Genomic DNA, 22422 nt, shown 5'->3' on the forward strand with positions numbered 1-22422 from the left:
CAGTGGCTTGCGAAAGTATTCACCCCCCTTGGCATTTTTCCAATTTTGTTGCCTAGATTTTGGGGGGGTTTGGTATCATTTAATTTACACAACATACCTACCACTTTGAAGATGAAAAATATTTTTAATTGTGAAACAAACAAGAAATAAACCCCCAAAACAGAAAACTTGAGCGTGCATAACGATTCACTCCCCCAAAGTCAATACTTTGTAGAGCCACCTTTTGCAGCAATTACAGCTGCAAGTCTCTTGGGGTATGTCTCTATAAGCGTGGCACATCTAGCCACTGGGATTTTTGCCCATTCTTCAAGGCAAAACTGCTCCAGCTCCTTCAAGTTGGATGGGTTCCGCGGGTGTACAGTAATCTTTAAGTCATACCACAGATTCTCAACTGGTTTGAGGTCTGGGACTTGACTAGGCCATTCCAATACATTTACAGTTAAAGACGGAAGTTTACATACACCTTAGCCAACTACATTTCAAATCAGTTTTTCACCATTCCTGACATTTAATCAGAGTAAAAATGCCCTGTCTTAGGTCAGTTAGGATCACCACTATATTTTAAGAATGTGAAATGTCAGAATAATATTAGAGAGAATGATTTTTTCAGCTTTTATTTCTTTCATCACATTCCCAGTGGGTCAGAAGTTTACATGTACTCAATTCGTATTTGCCTTTACATTGTTTAATTTGGGTCAAATGTTTCCACAAGCTTCCCCATAATAAGTTGGGTGAATTTTGGCCCATTCCTCCTGACAGAGCTTGTGTAACTGAGGCAGGTTTGTAGGCCTCCTTGCTCGCACATGCTTTTTCAGTTCTGCCCACAAATCATTTATGGGATTGAGGTCAGGGCGTTGTGATGGCCACTCTAATACCTTGACTTTGTTGTCCTTAAGCCATTTTGCCACAAGTTTGGAAGTATGCTTGGGGTCATTGTCCATTTGGAAGAGCCATTTGTGACCAAGCTTTAACTTCCTGACTGATGTCTTGAAATTTTGCTTCAACATATCCACATAATTTTTCTGCCTCATGATGCCATCTTTTTTTGTGAAGTGTACCAGTTCCTCCTGCAGCAAAGCATCCCCACAACATGATTCCACCACCCCCATGCTTCACGGTTGGGATGGTGTTCTTCGGCTTGCAAGAATCCCCTTTTTCCTCCAAACATAACGATGGTCATTATGGCCAAACAGTTCTATTTTTGTTTCATCAGACCAGAGGACATTTCTCCAAAAAGTACGATCGTTGTCCCTACCTCCAAGTGCAGTTGCAAACCATAGTCTGGCTTTTTTATGGCGGTTTTGGAGCAGTGTCTTCTTCCTTGCTGAGCGGCCTTTCAGGTTATGTCAATATAAGACTTGGTTATGTCGATATAAGACTCCTCCAGCATCTTCACATGGTCCTTTGCTGTTGTTCTGGGATTGATTTGCACTTTTCGCACCAGAGACAGAACACGTCTCCTTCCTGAGTGGTATGACGGCTGCGTGGTCCCATGTTGTTTATACTTGCGTACTATTGTTTGTACAGATGAATGAGATACCTTGAGGCATTTGGAAATTACTCCCAAGGATGAATTGTTTTGTTCATGAATTGTTTTTCTGAGGTCTTGGCTGATTTCTTTAGATTTTCCCATAATGTCAAGCGAAGAGGCACCGAGTTTGAAGGTAGGTCTTGAAATACATCCATAGGTACACCTCCAATTGACTCAAATGATGTCAATTAGCCTATCAGAAGCTTCTAAAGCCATTAAATATTTTTCTTGAACTTTCCAAGCTGTTTAAAGGTACAGTCAACTTTGTGTATGTAAACTTCTGACCCACTGGAATTGGGATACAGTGAATTATAAGTGAAATAATCTCTGTAAAAAATTGTTGAAAAATTACTTGTGTCATGCACAAAGTAGATGTCCTAACCGACTTGCCAAAACTATAGTTTGTTAACAAGAAATCTGTGGAGTGGATGAAAAACGAGTTTTAATGACTACAACCTAAGTGTATGTAAATTTCCGACTTCAACTGTAAATATTTCCCCTTAAAGCACTGAGGTGCTGCTTTAGCAGTATGTTTAGGGTCATTGTCCTGCTGGAAGGTGAACCTCCGTCCCAGTCTCAAATCTCTGGAAGAATGAAACAGGTTTCCCTCAAGAATTTTCCTGTATATAGCGCCATCCATCATTCCTTCAATTCTGACCAGTTTCCCAATCACTGCCGATGAAAAACGTATTCTCAGAGGGATGAGAGCTAGACATAGCGTTTTCCTTGGCAAACACCAAATGTATTGGCTTATTTTTTTATTTAAGCAATAGCTTTTTTCTGGCCACTCTTCTGTAAAGCCCACCTCTGTGGAGTGTACGGCTTAAAGTGGTCCTATGGACAGATACTCCAATCTCCGCTGTGGAGCTTTGCAGCTCCACAGTCTGCTATAGGAGAGCAGACTTAACCAGGTTTTCCTCTAGGATTTTACCTGTGCTTAGCTATATTCCTTTTCTTTTTATCCTGAAAAACTCCCCAACCTACTGATGTGTGTGTTGGATTTGCCACAAATAAAACAGTTTGTATTCAGGACAAAAAAATATTTTTAAACAGAATGCATGTTTAGGTTAGTATTTTGGTGTAACTAGAATGTTGTCGATCCATCCTCAGTTGTCTCTTATCACAGCCATTAAACTCCATAATTGATTTAAAATCCCCATTGGCCTCATGGTGAAATCCCTGGTTTTCCCTGGTTTTCTTTCACTCCGGCAACTCAGTTCGGAAGGTCTGTATCTTTGTAGTGTGTATTGATACACCATACAAAGTGTAATTAATAACTGCACCATAATCAAGGGGATATTCAAAGTATTTTTTTTACCAATCTACCAATCAGTGTACTTTGATATGAGGCAATGGAAAACTTCCCTGGTCTTTGTGGTTGAATCTGTGCTTGAAATTCACTACTTGACTGCGGGACCTTACAGAGATAGGGTAGTCATTCAAAGACATTTCAGCTTTTCATTTTAAATTAATTTGTTAACATTTCTAAAAACATACTTCCACTTTGAAATTATTATTTATATAGGAAGTCCAATTGAGATCTGAAGACCTCTTTACTAAGGAAGACCTGGAAACACCTATCAGTGGTTACAGCTGTTGACCTCTCGACCCCTAACCTTTGAACTCTAAACCCTGACATCTGACTCACCCTCATGAAGGCCTGGTGGGTGATGCAGGTCAGCTGGTCGTGTCTGGCCTTGACTTGCCCTGTCGTAACGTTGGACGTCCCGTTGCCGTGGAAATGGAAGCGGGAGGGGAAAGACTCCTTGTGGTGAGTGTCGGCTGTCAGGTTATACTGCAGTTCTATGTGAGAGAGGGGGAATTAAGGGAGGGAGGGAGGGAAGAAGGTAACGGTATTTAGTTTCAGAGAGCACCCAGAGTTCGTATAAACCAGGGCCACAAACATACATAGACCTAGAACCAACCTCACCCCCGCATCAACCTTGGCCCCAGCATCAACCTTGGCCCCAGTCCCAGACTCAACCCCAACCATACTCAACCCCAGCCCCAGTCCCAGACTCAACCCCAACCCCAGTCCCAGACTCAACCCCAACCCCAGTCCCAGACTCAACCCCAGCCCCAGTTCCAGACTCAACCCCAGCCCCAGTCCCAGACTCAACCCCAACCCCACCCCCAGTTTATCTATCAGGACAGGGCTGTGCCAGAGCCTTCTTGCTGTAACGGACACTTTCACCAAAGGAATGCTCTGCATTCTTTTCAGGTTGGGTTAACATAATGGACCAACTGCCCCAGGCCTCAGGGACTAGTGATAATATGGAGAGACTGACAGAGATAAGGAAACAGAAAAGGGTTGTCTCGGACACAACAGTGTTTTCTGTCAACCAGTCCAGGGCAGAGGTTTTAATCACTATTTCCTAAGAGACACAGGAGACTAGACATTGTACATTATACCATTTTACACATACAAACTAGTAGCATAATTATGCTTGCAGTACTATAGCACGGGTGTGAAATTAGTTTTTGGTCACTATTAAGTACACACACTAGAACCAAAACTGCCGTTTGTTTGTTAGTGCCACTGCTGTGTATATAACCTTCACTGACGTAACGATTAACACAGTGCAAATAGACAGGTTGTTTTCGCAGTGCAGGGCTAAGCGGGAGCCAGGGGCACAGAGAGAGGGTCTGCTCACCTATGAGTCCGTTGTAGCGTCGAGCGCGGACCCTGAAGCAGACTGTCACATTGATGCAGACAGCAGGAAGACCGTTGTCAGAACATAGCGCTACAGAGCGGTTCACACTGACAGGCAGGAGCATGGAGGCCTCAACCACTACCACCGGACGTGTCCTGTTGGAGGGCAACGACAACATATCAACATAAATAACAACACATAAACACAGTAACCAAATCAAATTTTATTGGTCACATACGCGTGTTTAGCAGATGGTATTGTGGGTGTAGCGAAATGCGCATGGACATCTACAACATGGTGGCTCTATGGGCCAGGAGGCCAAAAAACACAGAAGGCCTAAAATAGCACCAGAACAGGTGCGAATTGGGTCAAAATCAATACATCTAAACCAGTTAAAGTGAAAAGTTCACCTCTATGAGTGAAAGTTGTCCCTTTAACCTGACACGTAACAATGCAGGAATTTCCTACCAATAGGTCAGTTATCTTGTGGATGTGTTTGACATTTCTCCATGATCATGGTCTTACCTCAGAACCACAGCGGAGTCCGAGAGGAAGGCCCCTACCGCAACGTCTGTGGGTTACAGATGAAGATATTTTGAACACAAAATTTCCTCCATACTCTATTTGTAAACCTGTCCTTCCTGCTGTACCCACAAGACGCTATAGACGTGTTAAAAGCCCTAAGACAGTTTGTTCATCAATTTAGAAGAGCTGCAGAGTAGAGGTTGACCGATTATGATTTTTCAACGCCGATACCGATTATTGGAGGACCAAAAAAGCCGACACCGATTAAATCGGACAATTTTTTTGTTGTTGTAATAATGACTGAATTAACACTTATTTTAACTTAATGTAAAACATCAACAAAATCAATTGAGCCTCAAATAAATAATGAAACATGTTCAATGTTGGTTTAAATAATGCAAAAACAAAGTGTTGGAGAAGAAAGTAATATGTGCCATGTAAAATATGTGCCATGTAAAAAAGCTAACATTTAAGTTCCTTGCGCAGAACATGAGAACAGCTGGTGGTTCCTTTTAACATGAGACTTCAATATTCCAAGGTAAGAGGTTTTAGGTTGTAGTTAATATAGTATTTTTAGGTCTATTTCTCTCTATACTATTTGTATTTCATATACCTTTTTACTATTGGATGTTCTTATAGGCACTTTAGTATTGCCAGTGTAACAGTATAGCTTCCGTCCCCCTCCTCGCCCCTACCTGGGCTCGAACCAGGAACACATCGACAACAGCCACACTCGAAGCATCGTTACCCATCGCTCCACAAAAGCCGCGGCCCTTGCAACGCAAGGGGAATAACTACTCCAAATCTAAAAGCGAGTGACGTTTGAAACAGTATTAGCGCACACCCAGCTAACTAGCTAGCCATTTCACATTGGTTACACCAGCCATTAGGCTGACAGGCATAAACAGCGCTGTGCTTGCGAAGAGCTGCTGGCAAAACGCATGAAAGTGCTGTTTGAATGAATGATTACGGGCCTGCTGCTGCTCAGTCAGACTGCTTTATCAAATCAGACTTAATTATAACATAATAACACACAGAAATACGAGCCTTTGGTCATTAATATGATCGAATCCGGAAACTATCATTTCGAAAACAAAACGTTTATTATTTCAATGAAATACGGAACCGTTCGGTATTTTATCTAACGGGTGGCATCCCTAAGTCGAAATATTCTTGTTACATTGCAAAACCTTCAATATATGTCATAATTACGTAAAATTCTGGCAAATTAGTTCGCAATGAGCCAGGCAGCCCAAACTTGCATATACCCTGACTTTGCGTGCAATGAACGCAAGGGAAATTACACAATTTCACCTGGTTAATATTGCCTGCTAAACTGGATTAGTAGTTATAACTAGTGATTATGATTGACTGTTTTTTATAAGATAAAATAAGATCTAGCAATTTACCTTTGCTTCTACTGCATTCACGTAACAGGCAGATTACTCGTGGAGTGCAATGGATAGAGCGTTGGACTAGTTAACTGTGCGGTTGCAAGATTGGAAACCCCTGAGCTGACAAGGTGAAAATCTGTCGTTCTGCCCCTGAACAAGGCAGTTAACCAACACTTCATAGGCAGTCATTGAAAATAAGAATGTATTCTTAACTGACTTGCCTAGTTAAATAAAAAGTATACAAAAAAATGTAACTAAAAAAAAAAAATCGGATATCGGCGCCCAAAAATACCGATTTCCGATTGTTATGAAAATGTGAAATCGGCCCTAATTAATCGGCCAGTCCGAATAATTAGTCGACCTCTACTGCAGACATCAGTCTCATTTGTCATTCATTCAGTCAATTATTTATTCAGTCCACATCAGCCTGCAAATGTATGCACCCTGTTGACTACAGTAGTTTCTAAGCATGCCAATCACTTTAAAAGGCTTTTCATGGGTAGGATATCTCAGTATAATCTGTAACAGTGCAATATTAAACTGGAAATCTTGTTTGGGGCATTTGCTATGTTTATTTGGCCGATAATTGCAACTCTGATCCCAGAACAGTGTACTGTAACAATGATCAGTATGTGCTCCCTAACACTAATCCAAACATCTCAACTCAACATCTCAACAGACCTTTTCAACAATTCCTGTTCCATCTTACAAGACATCAACTGTACTCAGCTAACGTGATTTGTTTTTAGACAAGTATGTAATTCTTGCCCTCATGAATAAATCTATAGAGACAACTACTAACACATATAGCACCAAATAATTTTAAAAAACGCTGGAGACAGACAGTACACAGTACACTTGAACAATGTGCTAGTTGAGAGGATGGCCAAACTAAAGAGTTGACAAACAAATAAGTCTAAGACCCACTGTCAGTGAGTCTACAGAATATCCTGTTTAGTTTATTGAGTGAGACTTGTGGAAGATGAGAACATGAGAAGCAGCGAGGGAGTAGAAAACTATGTGACCACCTAGTGATAGAAATCCCCACTGCCCAGTTTTCCCTGGGTAGCAACACACATTTATGCGCGCTCGCATGCATACACACACACGTATTTCCCCATCCCCTGTCCTCAGTTCCGTTTCCACCACTGACATATTTTGTGTTTTGACAACCTTACTAATTTAAGACACAGTGTGTGTGACATCATAGCAGGACATTACAGTGTGTTCTGTTCTAGTCAGCAGTAGAGAAACAGAGACAGACTCCCTCATTGTGCTGGAGGGAAGTACTCTACACAACAGTGACAGTCAGGAAAGGGAGCACTACCTTGGTAACCGTTTCCGTCAACATCGATGCCTCCGGAAACAGACTGGCCGAACATCTTTAACTCATTACCCAGAAGAGACCCGGTGATCCTCTGATGAAACAAGAGCAGCTTGATTAGTCATACAGCTAACAATCCTCTGTACTGTACACACTTTATACACTACTGTTCACATACGCACTATACACACGTACACATGGATTTTGTGTTGTAGTTACGTGGTAGTAGAGTAGTGGCCTGAGGGCCCACACTTAATGTGGGGTGAAATATGTTGTGAAAAGTAATGTCATGTTTTTTTTTATTGAATATAACTACCTTCATTTTTCTGGACCCCAGGAAGCATAGCTGTTCTCCCCCCTAATAGCATAGCTGCTCTCCCCCCTAATAGCATAGCTGCTCTCCCCCCTAATAGCATAGCTGCTCTCCCCCCTAATAGCATAGCTGCTCTCCCCCCTAATAGCATAGCTGCTCTCCCCCTAATAGCATAGCTGCTCTCCCCCTAATAGCATAGCTGCTCTCCCACCAATAGCATAGCTGCTCTCCCCCTAATAGGATAGCTGCTCTCCCCCCTAATAGCATAGCTGCTCTCCCCCCTAATAGCATAGCTGCTCTCCCCCTAATAGCATAGCTGCTCTCCCCCTAATAGCATAGCTGCTCTCCCCCCTAATACAAGGAGCTTTGAGATGCAAGCAATGTAATCTCTCTATATTTGGATACACAGTAACTGCATTTTCTCCAAGGGGCTGTACTCCACATTGACAGAAATCTATTTACATATGCAGAATAAATTTAGTTATCTTCGTGGTATGTCTCACATGCTCAGACAGAGAAAAGAAGGGGACCAAACGGTTTTAGGAAATTGCAGCAATTCAGAGTCAGGAACTCTCTTCTGACTGTCTGGGAGCACACAGAAAAAAACAAAGGAACATTTGTCACAGCAGGATGAGGGAGAGCATTGGTCAGGGGGAGGAAGACCCTGACCCCCCTTTTTCCGTCACTCCCTCCTTCCTTCCCTTTCCTCCCTCTCTTCTTTCCCTTCTTTCTTTCCTCCCTTTAATCTCCTGGCCCTAATAATTACTCGGAGAAGGGAGAACCTGACCCCCTCCTTCCCTCCCTTCAATCCCTGGAAGCCCTACTCCCTCCCTCCCTAATTTTTCCTTCCTTCTTCCCTCCCAGTAATCTCCTGTCCCTGAAGCCTGCAGACAAACAGCAGCTGTGACATAGCCGTAGATGTGTACATACTTGAGAGTAGGTCTGAGAGATCCCTGTCTTCCTCCCATTGTAGATATATATAGCCCCACGCAGCTCTTCCTCCTGCGGAGCCCCCACCGCCACATCTGGAACATATTTACAGTCAGTCAGTCAGGGGTTAACTTAGGATGCATCTCAAATGGAACCCTATTCCCTAGTAGTGCACTATATATTATTTTTTGGACACACGCATGAGTTAACTTACAGGTTTACAGGGACATAATGCATAATGACCTAAACACCAGGCAGACCCCCACCACTCCTCTCAGACTGGCTGCACATGCTCTAACCTATGGCTAGTCTACACTGAGACCTGCCACACTCTCTCTGTGTGTGTGTGTGTGTGTGTGTGTGTGTGTGTGTGTGTGTGTGTGTGTGTGTGTGTGTGTGTGTGTGTGTGTGGTAAGAACCTAGGCTGGTGTAAGTGGCAGTTGGAAGTACATTGAGGCCCTCTGATCAGCTTTGAGGATGTAGTTAGCTGGTTGGTGAGTGGTGATGCTCAGCATGGAGCATGGCTGTTATATGGTGTATGTCACTTACTCTAGTCTAGTTCCTCCTGAGAAAGATTGCTAATGTGTTTAACTAAAATGTGGGGAGATTTGCTTGCGCAACAATAAGCACCCAATACTTAAAACAGCACCTACTCAGAATATCACATCATTAACATATAAATTGTTATGCATCTTTGCTAAAATAATGATTAAAACTCACCAGGAAAGCCATCGTCATCAATATCTCCCAGATCGGTTATGGTCTCCCCAAATCTTGCAGCATACGATTTGCTTCCAGCCAACTGAAACTCTGCTTCCTTCATATTAGCCTGAAAGATAAATGTATTCACAGTCAAAGAATCATTCTCTCCTCTTCCCAGGGTAATTGCCTATAGAAGAAAAAATAAGTAATTTGCTGATGTAGATATATGGGGGAAGTAGCTAGCTAAGCTTCATGATTGTGTAATTGCAGTTATTTAGTCACTTGGTTGGTAATTAAGTTAGTCATGTCATTCAGAGTTGCCTGGTCCTTAGTGGAACACAGTAAATGTAGCAGGTATACTCTGGTTTAGTGTTCCATAATACAAACTCATCAGTCAAAGAAACAGCCCTCAAGTCCTGCTATCATTATGCTGGGTTGTTTTAGATCATCTGCCAGTGCAATATAGTATCTCCAGCCTCTTCTTGAATAGGAAATGACCATGAAAGGAAAATATATTTACTTCATGACCATATGCTTTTCTATAGAGGTATCTGATTGTTCTGAAAGCTGCATATAGGTAGTCTAGATGTTACTAGCCAATTATAAGAGCAACTTAATGTAAAGTCATACCATCATTGGTATTGAAAAGTGTTTGTTATAATAGTGTACACCAACAGTATTCTATGAGATGCTTAACTATCATATTATAGTAACTACAGAGTTAAGTTGTGATGGTAAGAGTATGTGTGATATGTGATGTGAGAAAGTGCCTGTTGGTTTGGTTCTGTTTTAACAAGTATCTGAGATGGCCAAGCTGTTCATGAGGGTGTATTTTGAATATCACACATACGTGTTTATGGAGACACAACACACTATAGAGCAGCCTCCAATTAGCATCAGTTAGCACAGTGTAGCAAAGTCAGAACAAGTTTACAGGCTGAAACCTTCATTTGTTAACATTCAATCTATTAATAAACTGAATTTAAGGCAATTTTCAGGGACAGTGTTCCATATAACAGCCATGCACAGTTTAAAGTAAACATTTCAATAGGTAATGGGCCATCAAATTACTTTAGAAACAATGCAATTTGCAAAACATGGGGCGGCAGGGTAACCTAGTGGTTAGAGAATTGGACTAGGAACCGGAAGGTTGCAAGTTCAAACCCCCGAGCTGACAAGGTACTAGGCCGTTATTGAAAATAAGAATTTGTTCTTAACTGACTTGCCTGGTTAAATAAAGGTAAAAAAAAAAACTGCACACTACTGTTTTCATGATATGGTTGAAAGAAAGGTTGTCTCGCTGTCACGTTCTGACCTTAGTTCTTTTGTTATGTCTTTGTTTTAGTATGGTCAGGGCGTGAGTTGGGTGGATTGTCTATGGTAGTTTTTCTATGATTTGCTATTTCTGTGTTTGGCCTGGTATAGTTCTCAATCAGAGGCAGCTGTCAATCGTTGTCCCTGATTGAGAACCATATTTAGGGAGGCTGTTTTCTATTGTGTTTCGTGGATGATTGTTTTCTGTTGTGTATCTGCACCAGCCAGAACTGTTTTCGGTCGTTTCTCTTTGGTATTTTTGTTATTTCCGTGTTCATTTTAATAAATATGGACACATACCACGCTGCACCTTGGTCCTTCTTCCACCAACAAAGGTCGTTACACTCGCTCTCAATTAATTTTTCCTAAATTACTCGCATCTGCTCTTGTCGCCTCCTCAAGCCACATTGGAGGAGAAAATCCAAGGTCCCTCCCCTCTGACCTTCTCCCTCCCCTCTGACCTCCTCCAATGAGTTTTGAGAAGGCAAGAAGAGGAATCAGAGAAATCAACGTTGTCTGTTATGTACTGTATATTTTTATGTGAAAGGTGTTGTGTTGATTATGAAACGTTTGTATCATGCCTTAATTTCCATTGTGGGCCTACAAACAGTCAAACAGTTGGACACACCTAATCATTGAAGGGTTTCTTTATTTTTACTATTTTGTACGTTGTAAAATAGTGAAGACATCAAAACTATGAAATAACACATATGGAATCATGTAGTAACCAAAAAAGTGTTAAACAAATCAAAATATATTTTATATTTGAGATTCTTCAAAGTAGCCACCCTTTGCCTTGATGACAGCTTTGCACACTGTTGGCATTCTCTCAACCAGCTTCACCTGGAATGCTTTTCCAAAAGTCTTGAAGGAGTTCCCACATATGCAGAGCACTTGTTGGATGCTTTTCCTTCACTCTGCGGTCCAACTCATCCCAAACCATCTCAGGTGGGTTGAGGTCGGGTGATTGTGAAGGCCAGGTCATCTGATGCAGCACTCCATCACTCTCCTTGGTCAAATAGCCCTTACACAGTCTGGAGGTGTGTTTTGAGTCATTGTCCGGTTGAAAAACAAATGATAGTCCCACTAAGCGCAAACCAGATGGGATGGCGTATTGCTGCAGAATTCTGTGGAAACCATGCTGGTTAAGTGTGCTCTGAATTATAAATAAATCACTGACAGTATCACCAGCAAAGCACCTGCACACCATCACACCTCCTCCTCCATGCTTCACGGTGAGAACCACACATGCGGAAATCATCCGTTCACCTACTCTGCGTCTCACAAAGACACGCCGGTTGGAACCAAAAATCTCAAATTTGGACTCATCAGACCAAAGGACAGATTTCCACCAGTCTAATGTCCATTTCTCATGTTTCTTGACCCAAGCCAGTCTCTTATTCTTATTGGTGTCCTTTAGTAGTGGTTTCTTTGCAGCAATTCGACCATGGAGGCCTGATTCACACAGTCTCCTCTGAACAATTGATGTTGAGATGCGTCTGTTACTTGAATGTGTATGAAGCATTTATTTGGGTTGCAATTTCTGAGGCTGAATTTCTCCTCTGCAGCAGAGGTAACGAGATGGTTTTTGCGACTGCACTTGAAACTTTCAAAGTTCTTGACATTTTCCAGATTGATTGACCTTCATATCTTCAAATAATGATGAACTGTCGTTTCTTTTGTCTTATTTGAGCTGTTCTTGCCGTAATATAAACTTGGTCTTTTACCAAATACGGCTGTCTTCTATATACCACCCCTACCTTGTCACAACACAACTGATTGGCTCACACGCATTAAGAAGGAAAGAAATAGAAACTGGAAACCATATATCCCGAGGCTGCATTTATTGTAGCTGGGGATTTTAACAAAGCTAATCTGAGAACAAGGCTTCCTAAATTCTATCAGCATATTGAATGCGCGACACGAACTGGTAGCATTCTTGACCACTGCTACTCTAACTTCCACAATGCATACAAAGCCCTCCCCCACCCTCCCTCCGGCAAATCTGACCGCAACTCCATTTTGTTGCTCCCAGCCTATAGACAGAAACTAAAATAGGAAATGCCTGTGCTCAGGTATAGCCAACGCTGATCTGACCAATTGCTTCGATCATGTGGACTGGGATATGTTCCGGGTAGCCTCAGACAACAACATTGACGTATACGCTGACTCTGTGAGCGAGTTTATTAGCATGTGCATCGGTGATGATGTACCCACTGTGACTATTAAAACCTTCCCTAACCAGAAATCGTGGATTGATGGCAGCATTCGAACAAAACTGAAAGCGCGAACCACCACTTTTAATCATGGCAAGGCAACTGGAAACATGGCCGAATACAAACCGTGTAGCTATTCCCTCTGCACGGCAATCAAACAAGCAAAGCGTCAGTATAAGGGTGGCAGGTAGCCTAGTGGTTAGCGCGTTGGACTAGTAACCGAAAGGTTGCAACATTGAATCCCCGAGCTGACAAGGTTAAAAAAATCTGTCGTTCTGCCGCTGAACAAGGCAGTTAACCCACTGTTCCTAGGCCGTCATTTAAAATAAGTATTTGTTCTTAACTGACTCGCCTAGTAAAATAAATAAAAACAAGAGGCAAAGTAGAGTTGCAATTCAACGGCACAAACACGAGACGTTTGTGGCAGGATCTACAGTCAATCATGGATTACAAAATGAAAACCCGCCACGGACATCAAAATCTTGCTCCCAGACAAATTAAACAACTTCTTTGCTCGCTTTGAGGACAATACAGTGCCACTGATACGGCCCTCTCAATCATCAAGTTTGCAGACGACACTACAGTGGTAGGCTGGATTACCAACAAAGAGGAGACGGCCTACAGGGAGGAGGTGAGGGCCCTCGGAGTGTGGTGTCAGGAAAATAACCTCTCACTCAATGTCAATAAAACAAAGGATATGATCGTGGACTTCAGGAAACAGCAAAGGGAGCATCCCCCCATCCACATCGACGTTACAGGAGTAGAGAAGATGGAAAGTTTTAAGTTCCTAGGCGTACACATCACGGACAAACTGAAATGGTCCACCCACACAGACAGCGTGGTGAAGAAGGCACAACAGCGCCTCTTCTTCCTCAGGAGGCTGAAGAAATTTGGCTTGTCACCTAAAACACTCACAAACTTTTATCACCGCCTGGTACGGCAACTGCTCTGCCCACAGCTGCAAGGCTCTCCATAAGGTAGTGCGGTCTGCACAACGCATCATCGGGGGCAAACTACCTGCCCTCCCGGACACCTATAGCACCCGATGTCACAGGAAGGCCCAAAAGATCAAGAACAACAACCACCCGAGCCACTGCCTGTTCACCCCGCTATCATCCTGAAGGCGAGGTCAGTACAGGTGCATCAAAGCTGGGACCAAGAGACTGAAAAACAGATTCTATCTCAAGGCCATCAGACTGTTAAACAGCCATCACTAACATAGAGTGGCTGCTGCCAACATACAGACTAAATTCTCTGGCCATACATTTAATAAATGGATTTATTAAAGGTATCACTAGTCACTTTAAATAACGCCACTTTAATAATGTCTACATATCCTACATTACTCATCTCATGTATATACTCTATTCTATACCATCTACTGCATCTTACCTATGCTGCACGGCCATCGCTCATTCATATATTTTCATGTACATATTCTTATTCATCCCTTTACATTTGTGTGTAAAAGGTAGTCGTTTTGAATTTGTTCGATTACTGCACTGTCGGAACTAGAAGCACAAGCATTTCGCTACACTCGCATTAAACATCTGCTAACCATGTGTATGTGACCAATAAAAACGTGATTTGATTTGAAATTACACAAATACAATTTTAAAAAGGTACACCTGTTAATTAAAATGCATTCCAGGTCATTAGCTCATGAAGCTGGTTGAGATAATGCCAAGAGTGTGCAAAGCTGTCATCAAGGCAAAGGGTGGCTACTTTGAAGAATCTCAAATATAAAATATACATTTGTTGAACACTTTTTTGGTTACTACATGATTCCATATGTGTTATTTCATAGTTATTTAAAAGTTTTGATGTCTTCACTATTAGTCTAGATTGTAGAAAATAGTAAAAATAAAGAAAAACCCTGGAATGAGTAGGTGTGTTCAAACTTTTGACAAGTGCTGTATAAAGTTGTATTGAAATAAAGGAAAAACAAATCCGGAAAGATCCCAGTACTTACAGCTCCTTGGTTGATGTAGACATGGACTCGTCCCTCCTCTCTCGTGGTGCTGTACATGGGAGCTCCTACCAGTAGATCAGACAGGCCATCTCCATTCAGGTCCACGGCACACACACTGGCACCAAAATACGAGCCCAGCTACAGTATAGGAGAAGCAGGTTTTATGTCTATATAGTCAATCACATCAACCAAATGTATTTTTAAAGACATTTTTGACATCAGTTGTTGGCACAAAGTGTTTTTGCAGTGAGGAGGTGTGATCTAGTTCTGTGTCAAAATCAAGACATTAAGAAGTGAGACATTAAAGACTGGTTTCCCAGACACAGATTAAACCCGGTCCTAGACTAAAGAGCATGTCCAATGGAGATTGGTCCCGCATTGGTAGAGCAAGGTGCTTACACTGCCAGGGTTCCCACGGGGGACCAGTATGAGGGATAATATATGTACTCACTAATGTAAGTCGCTCTGGATAAGAGCGTCTGCTTAATGACTCCAATGTGATTACTAATTTTCACCTTGCTTCCCTTGACTTCACTGATGATCTTCAGCATGTTTTCTTCAGCTCTGAATAGGTAGGCCTGGAGAAGAGGAGAAACAAGACCTGGTCACATCAGGACCTAAAGCCAACTAAGGATGAGTATACAGGTGGTAAAATGCATACACTACTAAGATTGTATCACAATACCCACATAGACATCACCTGCTTTCTACTGATCAAATATATTTAATCTATCATACTAACACTGCTGTGGGGGATGCATTTGGTAAGGCCATTAAGAACTGGCAACTTGTACAGTAAAAAAACATGGAAATAACAATTCATTCATAAAATGTGCACTGAATTGCCACATGACATAATGACTCCCCACTTCCTCTTTCTGCAGATAGATACATTTACATTAGTTTAGCAGAACTACCAACTTATACATATAGCAGAAGCAGAGGTAACTACAGCATATGTCAATCTATCACTCATTTACAGTTACTTGCCCACATAGTATCTACCTTGATTGAATGCAGTGATTGTGTCACTCTGGAAAAAGAGCTTCTGCTAAATTACTTAAATGTAAATATATTAACAACCAAATACTTTCAGCTAATTCAGACTAAAGGCCTTTAGTGTCATCAATCAACAGAGGGCCAATCATCACAAGATCTTACTAATGTAATTGACAGACCAGAGCAGCTAACACATGGTATGTGTCTCCCACATGTCACCCCCATAGCGCTCTGGTCAAAAGTAGTACACTATAGGGAATAGGGTGCCATGGTCTTTTTCAGCAACACAAATGTCATACATTTCACCAGCAGAAGGAGGAATGCCTGATTCATCATATATTTGACATCAGCCTGGATGGTGATTTAAACACAAATACTGCATTGTACTTACCACTTTACTACCCCCTGCTTGTCAGTTCATACAAAACGAGCCGATACATGTGCAAGTGTTGGTACTGTGCTTTCTATCTACAGGCAGGTGACGGAGTGATGGGGATGGGGGTAAAAGGAAAAACAGGAATGAAATGAACTCTTACTTTACCAGTCTGCCTGTGCTGGGGTGCACCTCCAACGATCTCTGTGGAGTCAGGGTGAAGGAAGTGGCCGGCGCCAACCGAGTAGCCTGGTGATGAAATTAAGGATCAGCACAACTTTAATATAACCAACGAATCAGACTACCAAAGTTGCCTGGCAATGGAAACGCATTACAACGTTAAAACTTCTTTGGGATCGGTGTCCCTTCCACGGGACGTTTGAGCTAACGCAGGCTAATGCGATTAGCATGAAGTTGTAAGTAACAAGAATATTTCCCACGACATAGACATATCTGATATTGTCAGAAAGCTTAAATTCTTGTTAATCTAACTGCACTGTATAATTTACTGTAGCTATTATAAAAAAAAATTGTATTCTATTTTACCAGTTTATTGTGTTATATTCTCCTACATTCCTTTCACATTTCCACAAACTTCAAAGTGTTTCCTTTCAAATGGTACCAAGAATATGCATATCCTTGCTTCAGGGCCTGAGCTACAGGCAGTTAGATTTGGGTATGTCATTTTAGGCTAAAATTGAATGGGCTTATCTTTTTATTAATACAATGTCCGTACAACGTTAGTAAAACCTTAATACAACCTCGGTACAACCTTAGTACAACCAACAACACAGGTAGAACCAGATGGTACTGGTTGAGATGTGACTGGCTTGATGAGAGAGAACAACATTCCAACATAAGAGCTTCAAAAAAGGGTTTACATGACAGGTCTTTTCCATGCATAAAAGTATGTTAGAAAAATGCGATTTTTGCCGGTACTAGTTTGGTTAAAAACACTGATATGGATCCCCTTGACAGAGAGACAACATCATTATTTGCAGTAACTACAATTGAGCACATACTGAGCAATAGCGTGTGTGTGTGTGTGTGTGTATGTGTGTGTATGTGTGTGTGTGTGTGTGTGTGTGTGTGTGTGTGTGTGTGTGTGTGTGTGTGTGTGTGTGTGTGTGTGTGTGTGTGCTTATGTGTGTGTGCTTATGTGTGTGTGTATGCACCTGACAATCAGCTTCCTGTTCACACACACAGAGCGTGTTCTCTCAACACACAGACACAGAAAAAGCATGCTTCTTCTTCAAATTCCATTACGTTACACTTCACTAACTCACAGCCTCTGCAGAAAAACAAATGAGACGTGTGACAACAAGACAAGTCCTTCTGATGGTCTCCAACCATGTTATTATTAATGTACCTAATGTACCTAAATATGTTGTATTACATATATGTACCCAGATAACTGCCATAGAGTACAGTGCTGTCGTCATCCACATAGGCAGACAGGACCATACTGGAGGTGTTGTAGACCAGAACAGACCCAGTCCAGTACGATGTCCCAGGGGCTCCCATTATTATCAAGTCCTGAAGAAAAACAACACAAAACATACATTATAGAATGGCAGTTTGTGATGTATGTTTGGGATTTACTGTATGTTTGGGATTTTCTGTACGTGCTTGTAAGTTTGTGACTTGTATTACCAGCACAGGCTGTATTACTAGCACAGGCTGTATTACCAGCACAGGCTGTATTACCAGCACAGGCTTTATTACCAGCACAGGCTGTATTACCAGCACAGGCTGTATTACCAGCACAGGCTTTATTACCAGCACAGGCTGTATTACCAGCACAGGCTGTATTACTAGCACAGGCTTTACTACCAGCACAGGCTGTATTACCAGCACAGGCTTTATTACCAGCACAGGCTGTATTACCAGCACAGGCTGTATTACCAGCACAGGCTTCACATAAACTATGGGTCTAAAAATAATATCTAGAGGAATTAATACCTCATTCAGAAAGTTGGATATTCCTGCTTGGCATGATCCGTAGTCTTCACCAAACTTCCGTTGATGATCTGGAAAGAGACACATGTCATTTCATTCAACCTCTCAGTGCAGATGAATTACAGGAGTGGCCTTGGTCATGATGAAAAATAAAAACATGCAGACTGCATACTCCCAATCTTCTGAGAAGAAGCAATGTTTCAGCACGATGGGGTTATCTAGACAAGTCTCACAACAAGAAAAGGGTAGTTTTACAGGTACTAAACAGAAAGACGTTGTACCTTTATAGCATGGGATAAGTGGTTGAGACTGTTTGAGGTCAGCTTCGTATCTGTAGCAGACACCATGAGGTAGCTTGTTCTGGTTGTCTTTCCTGGAATAGAACACGTTCTTCCAACGATGCCCACATGCCTGTGGAACGAGAAGCAGCACAGATGTGTTGGATGAAATGCAACTGTTTGAGCAACAGTGTAATAATCTACACACAAAAAATGTCAACTCGATGGTTCTTCTAACGAGGGACATAATGCAAGCCCTGTCCAGCAGCTACACTACATGACTGAAAGTATGTGGACACCTGCTCGTCGATCATATCATTCCAAAATCAAGGGCATTAATATGGAGTTGCCCCTCCCACCTTGGTGGTGCTATTATAACCTCCAATCTTCTAGGAAGGCTTTCCACTAGATGTTGGAACATTGCTGGACTTGCTTCCATTCAGCCACAAGAACATTAGTGAGGTTGGGCACTGCACTGATGTTGGGCAAACAATTTCTGAATGGACCTCCCTTTGTGCACAGGGGCATTGTCATGCTGAAACGGGAAAGGGCCTTCCCCAAACTGTTGCCACAAAGTTGGAATCACAGAATCGTCTAGAATGTAATTGTATGCTGTAGTGTTAAGATTTCCCTTCACTGGAACTAATGGGCCTAACTCGAACCATGAAAAACAGCCCCAGACCATTATTCACAATTGCCACTATGCATTCGGGCAGGTAGTGTTCTTCTGACATCAGCCAAACCCAGATTCATCTGTTGGACTGCCAGATGGTGAAGCGTGATTCATCACTCCAGAGAGCGTGTTTCCACTGCTCCAGAGTCCAATGACGGCGAGCTTTACACCACTCCAGACGACGCTTGGCATTGCACATGGTGATTTTTAGCTTCCGTGTGGCTGCCTGGCCATGGAAACCCATTTCATGAAGCTCCCGAAGAACAGTTCTTGTGCTGACGTTGCTTCCAGAGGCAGTTCTTCAGTAAGGCCATTCTACTGCCAATGTTTGTCTATGGAGATTGCATGGCTGTGTGAACTATTTTTATACAACTGTCAGTAACGGATGTGGCTGAAATAGCAGAATCCACTGATTTGAAGGGTGTCCACATACTTATGAATATATATAAAGTGTAGTTTCCAAAATAACATTCACCAACAATAGACTATAGGGCTAAACAAAACATGTACATGTTGTGGGTCTTCTAACTAGTGACATAGGTCTGATAGGGTTGCAAATGATGCTAGCCTTATTTCTTATTTCAACTAAATTCACCAGATGTTGCCTATCTCATCATTTGATTTAGGTCTCAGAATGGGCACAAAGACTGTATATGACTGTACTGTTACATATCAATACATGGCCATCACTGGAATGGGTTGTAACATTTGTGTACCCCTACTGGGACTAATTGACATACCAATACATGGCCATCACTGTAATGCAATGTGTGATAGCTGCCGCTGTAAAAGGGGCTTTATAAATCAATCTGATTGATTGAGTGACTTAACATACCAATACATGGCCATCACTAGGCTGTCTAGACAGGCTGACTCCGAGCCACTGGTTGTCACTTTCAGAGAAGCAAGTCTTCCCACAACTGTCCACACCTGTAGTACACACACACACCACATGTAGAGAAAGTGAGAGAGAGAACAAGAGCAAGATATGAGAAGTTGCCATAACCAGTATTATTGCCTTATAAACGTATTATGTTTTCTTATAATCCAATGTCAGTGAACAAATACCCCAAACCACCTTGGTCAAATAAACAGAACCACTTCATTTTTATCATGGAGGTCCCACATTCTTTCTTTGTAAAGTTGAGTGGATATGCAATACATCAATAATACAAACCCGTTGATATTTGCTGACATTCTCTATTGCCTGAGAAGTTGCACTTATAAATTGCTCCTGGTTTTATAAGGGTTGGATCGAATGTTGAATTCGCAACTGGAGCTCCGACTAATAACCTATAACAGATAATTATGGAAATCATCATCAGCCAACCATTCACTAACGTTATAGTTTTACACACATCAATATCCCAACTGTGTGATTTAAAAATATATATATAATTTCACACTCAAAAAGTTGTCAAACGGCAACTGGACAGCCTAAATGGGCAGTTACTGGTCAAAGTTCATTGACTCCCTAATTAAAATGTATCACACAGTTTCAATTTGAAGAACCCCTAAAGGATCCCCCAGGAAACGTTTATTCTTAGAGTATAATACATGTGTGTAGCCTATTCGGTTAGTGTTTTATGACTAAAGTTTTTTTTTTAAATAAGCCTACAAAATGTTGTAATCGCTTACCATGTGTGTTGCTTGTTCTTATGTAACAACACAGAATATCCAAATAAAGATCCATTTGGGCCACTGAAACTAACCGGATGGTCTACATCCAAATTGTAACAGTCAGTGAGACTACAGCACCAAGCGAGAAGAAAGGTCCAACAGCAATAAAGATTCACCGGCTTCTTTCGCTCCATTTAAAAAAACAATAAAACACAAACTTTTCCAACACGAAGAGACTTCAATTGATGGCAGAGGGAAACAAAAGAAAGGTCAAACTTTTCGATGATTAAAAGTCAGGATAACAGCGAAAAGTTGTACATAACGATAACAACTTTAGCACGGCAGTTGAATAGAGACTGAACACTCAACTCTTGTAGCGAGCTGCCTGAGTCCGTAGGTCTGCTGTGCTCATGGCTAAATTTCGTCACGTGGAAGTTCTCAGCTTTGAACCTCTGGTGGGCGGCGGGCACATGCTGTTCCCCAAACTCACAGCGCTGAACCCTCCTACCTACACATCAGTCAAACTAAGAGAAAGATGTGTTCCCTGGAATTAACAGTACAGTGAAACGTTTCAGAAAGGCTCGAATCAAATCCACACTTTACAGTTAACTGTCAAAATAAAGGAAACAGCAATATAACGTGACGTTGGACCACCTGAGCCACTAGAACCGCTCAATGAGCCTTGGCATACATTCTACAAATGTCTGGAACTCCATTTGCGGGATGCAACACAATTCTTCCACAAGAAATTCCATAATTTGGGGTTTTGTTGATGGTGATGGAAAACTCTGTCTTAGGCACTGCTCCAGAATCTCCCACATGTGTTCAATTTGGTTGAGACCTGGTGACTAACTGACTGATGTAGGCGTACACACACCCATTCACACACACACACACACACACACACACACACACACACACACACACACACACACACACACACATATATAAACCCCACCTTTACTCCTTTGAGACCCCTCTTTCAAAGTCACTGAGATTCTCTTCTTCTAGCCATTTTTTATACATGACCCTAAGCAGGAACCACACCTGTGTGGAAGCACCTGCTTTCAATATACTGTACTTTGTATCCCTCATTTACTCATTTACTGTTTTCTTTATTTTGTCAGGTACATGTAGATGCTGCTGAAATTGATTGTTGGCTATATATGGCTGGGCTACTGTATATTTCTGATGCTGTCATTTTGTGCCAGAATAATGCTCAAGTCTAATTTGCTTTTTGTAATAGGTGAGGAAATAGAAAAAGTAACACATACAAAACATAGACTTTATCTTTCTGACAAAGTTCATTGTATATAGCCAAGTTAACTTGACTTATTGTGTATTTATTCCTTGTGTCATTATTTTTCTATGATTTCTCTATTTTTTCTCTCTGCATTGTTGTGCATGGCCATAAGTAAGCATTTCACTGTTAGTCTACACCTGTTGTTTCATTAAGAAGGAATGGAATTAGGCTATTGATATTTTATTTTTTAAAAACAAATGAATATGGACCATGATTGAGTGTCAGGAAACAGGGAATGTTATCCTACGAGGCGAGACCGTCTGGAATGTCTGTCTACGATATTTTCCCATATTGGTCCGTCCGGAACATGATGTGAATTTAGCGTCTGTCAGGAATTTTTTT

The 22422-nt window shown here is 41.7% G+C and overlaps 1 protein-coding gene across 2 annotated transcripts in view; it reads right to left on the reverse strand.

The window, feature by feature from the left end:
- itga4 (integrin alpha 4) overlaps positions 1–21220 on the reverse strand; it is a 37926-nt gene extending 16706 nt beyond the window's left edge. Inside the window, exons 1-15 of one of the 2 annotated variants that reach the window (XM_036959125.1) lie at positions 20796–21220; positions 20335–20450; positions 19993–20087; positions 18488–18617; positions 18210–18277; positions 17654–17783; positions 16411–16496; positions 15391–15453; positions 14876–15013; positions 9392–9500; positions 8672–8766; positions 7432–7522; positions 4711–4756; positions 4186–4340; positions 3180–3334 (exon numbers count right to left, since the gene is read on the reverse strand). In XM_036959125.1, the coding sequence (XP_036815020.1) occupies positions 3180–3334; positions 4186–4340; positions 4711–4756; positions 7432–7522; positions 8672–8766; positions 9392–9500; positions 14876–15013; positions 15391–15453; positions 16411–16496; positions 17654–17783; positions 18210–18277; positions 18488–18617; positions 19993–20087; positions 20335–20450; positions 20796–20971 (1653 nt within the window). In that variant the 5' untranslated portion in view covers positions 20972–21220. The remainder of the gene's footprint in view (positions 1–3179; positions 3335–4185; positions 4341–4710; positions 4757–7431; positions 7523–8671; positions 8767–9391; positions 9501–14875; positions 15014–15390; positions 15454–16410; positions 16497–17653; positions 17784–18209; positions 18278–18487; positions 18618–19992; positions 20088–20334; positions 20451–20795) is intronic. The other variant, XM_036959124.1, reaches the window with a different exon arrangement.
- Positions 21221–22422: the final 1202 nt, after the last annotated feature.

Source organism: Oncorhynchus mykiss, chromosome 22 (genome assembly GCF_013265735.2).
Source record: "Oncorhynchus mykiss isolate Arlee chromosome 22, USDA_OmykA_1.1, whole genome shotgun sequence".
In the NCBI taxonomy this organism is placed as follows: Eukaryota; Metazoa; Chordata; class Actinopteri; order Salmoniformes; family Salmonidae; genus Oncorhynchus; species Oncorhynchus mykiss.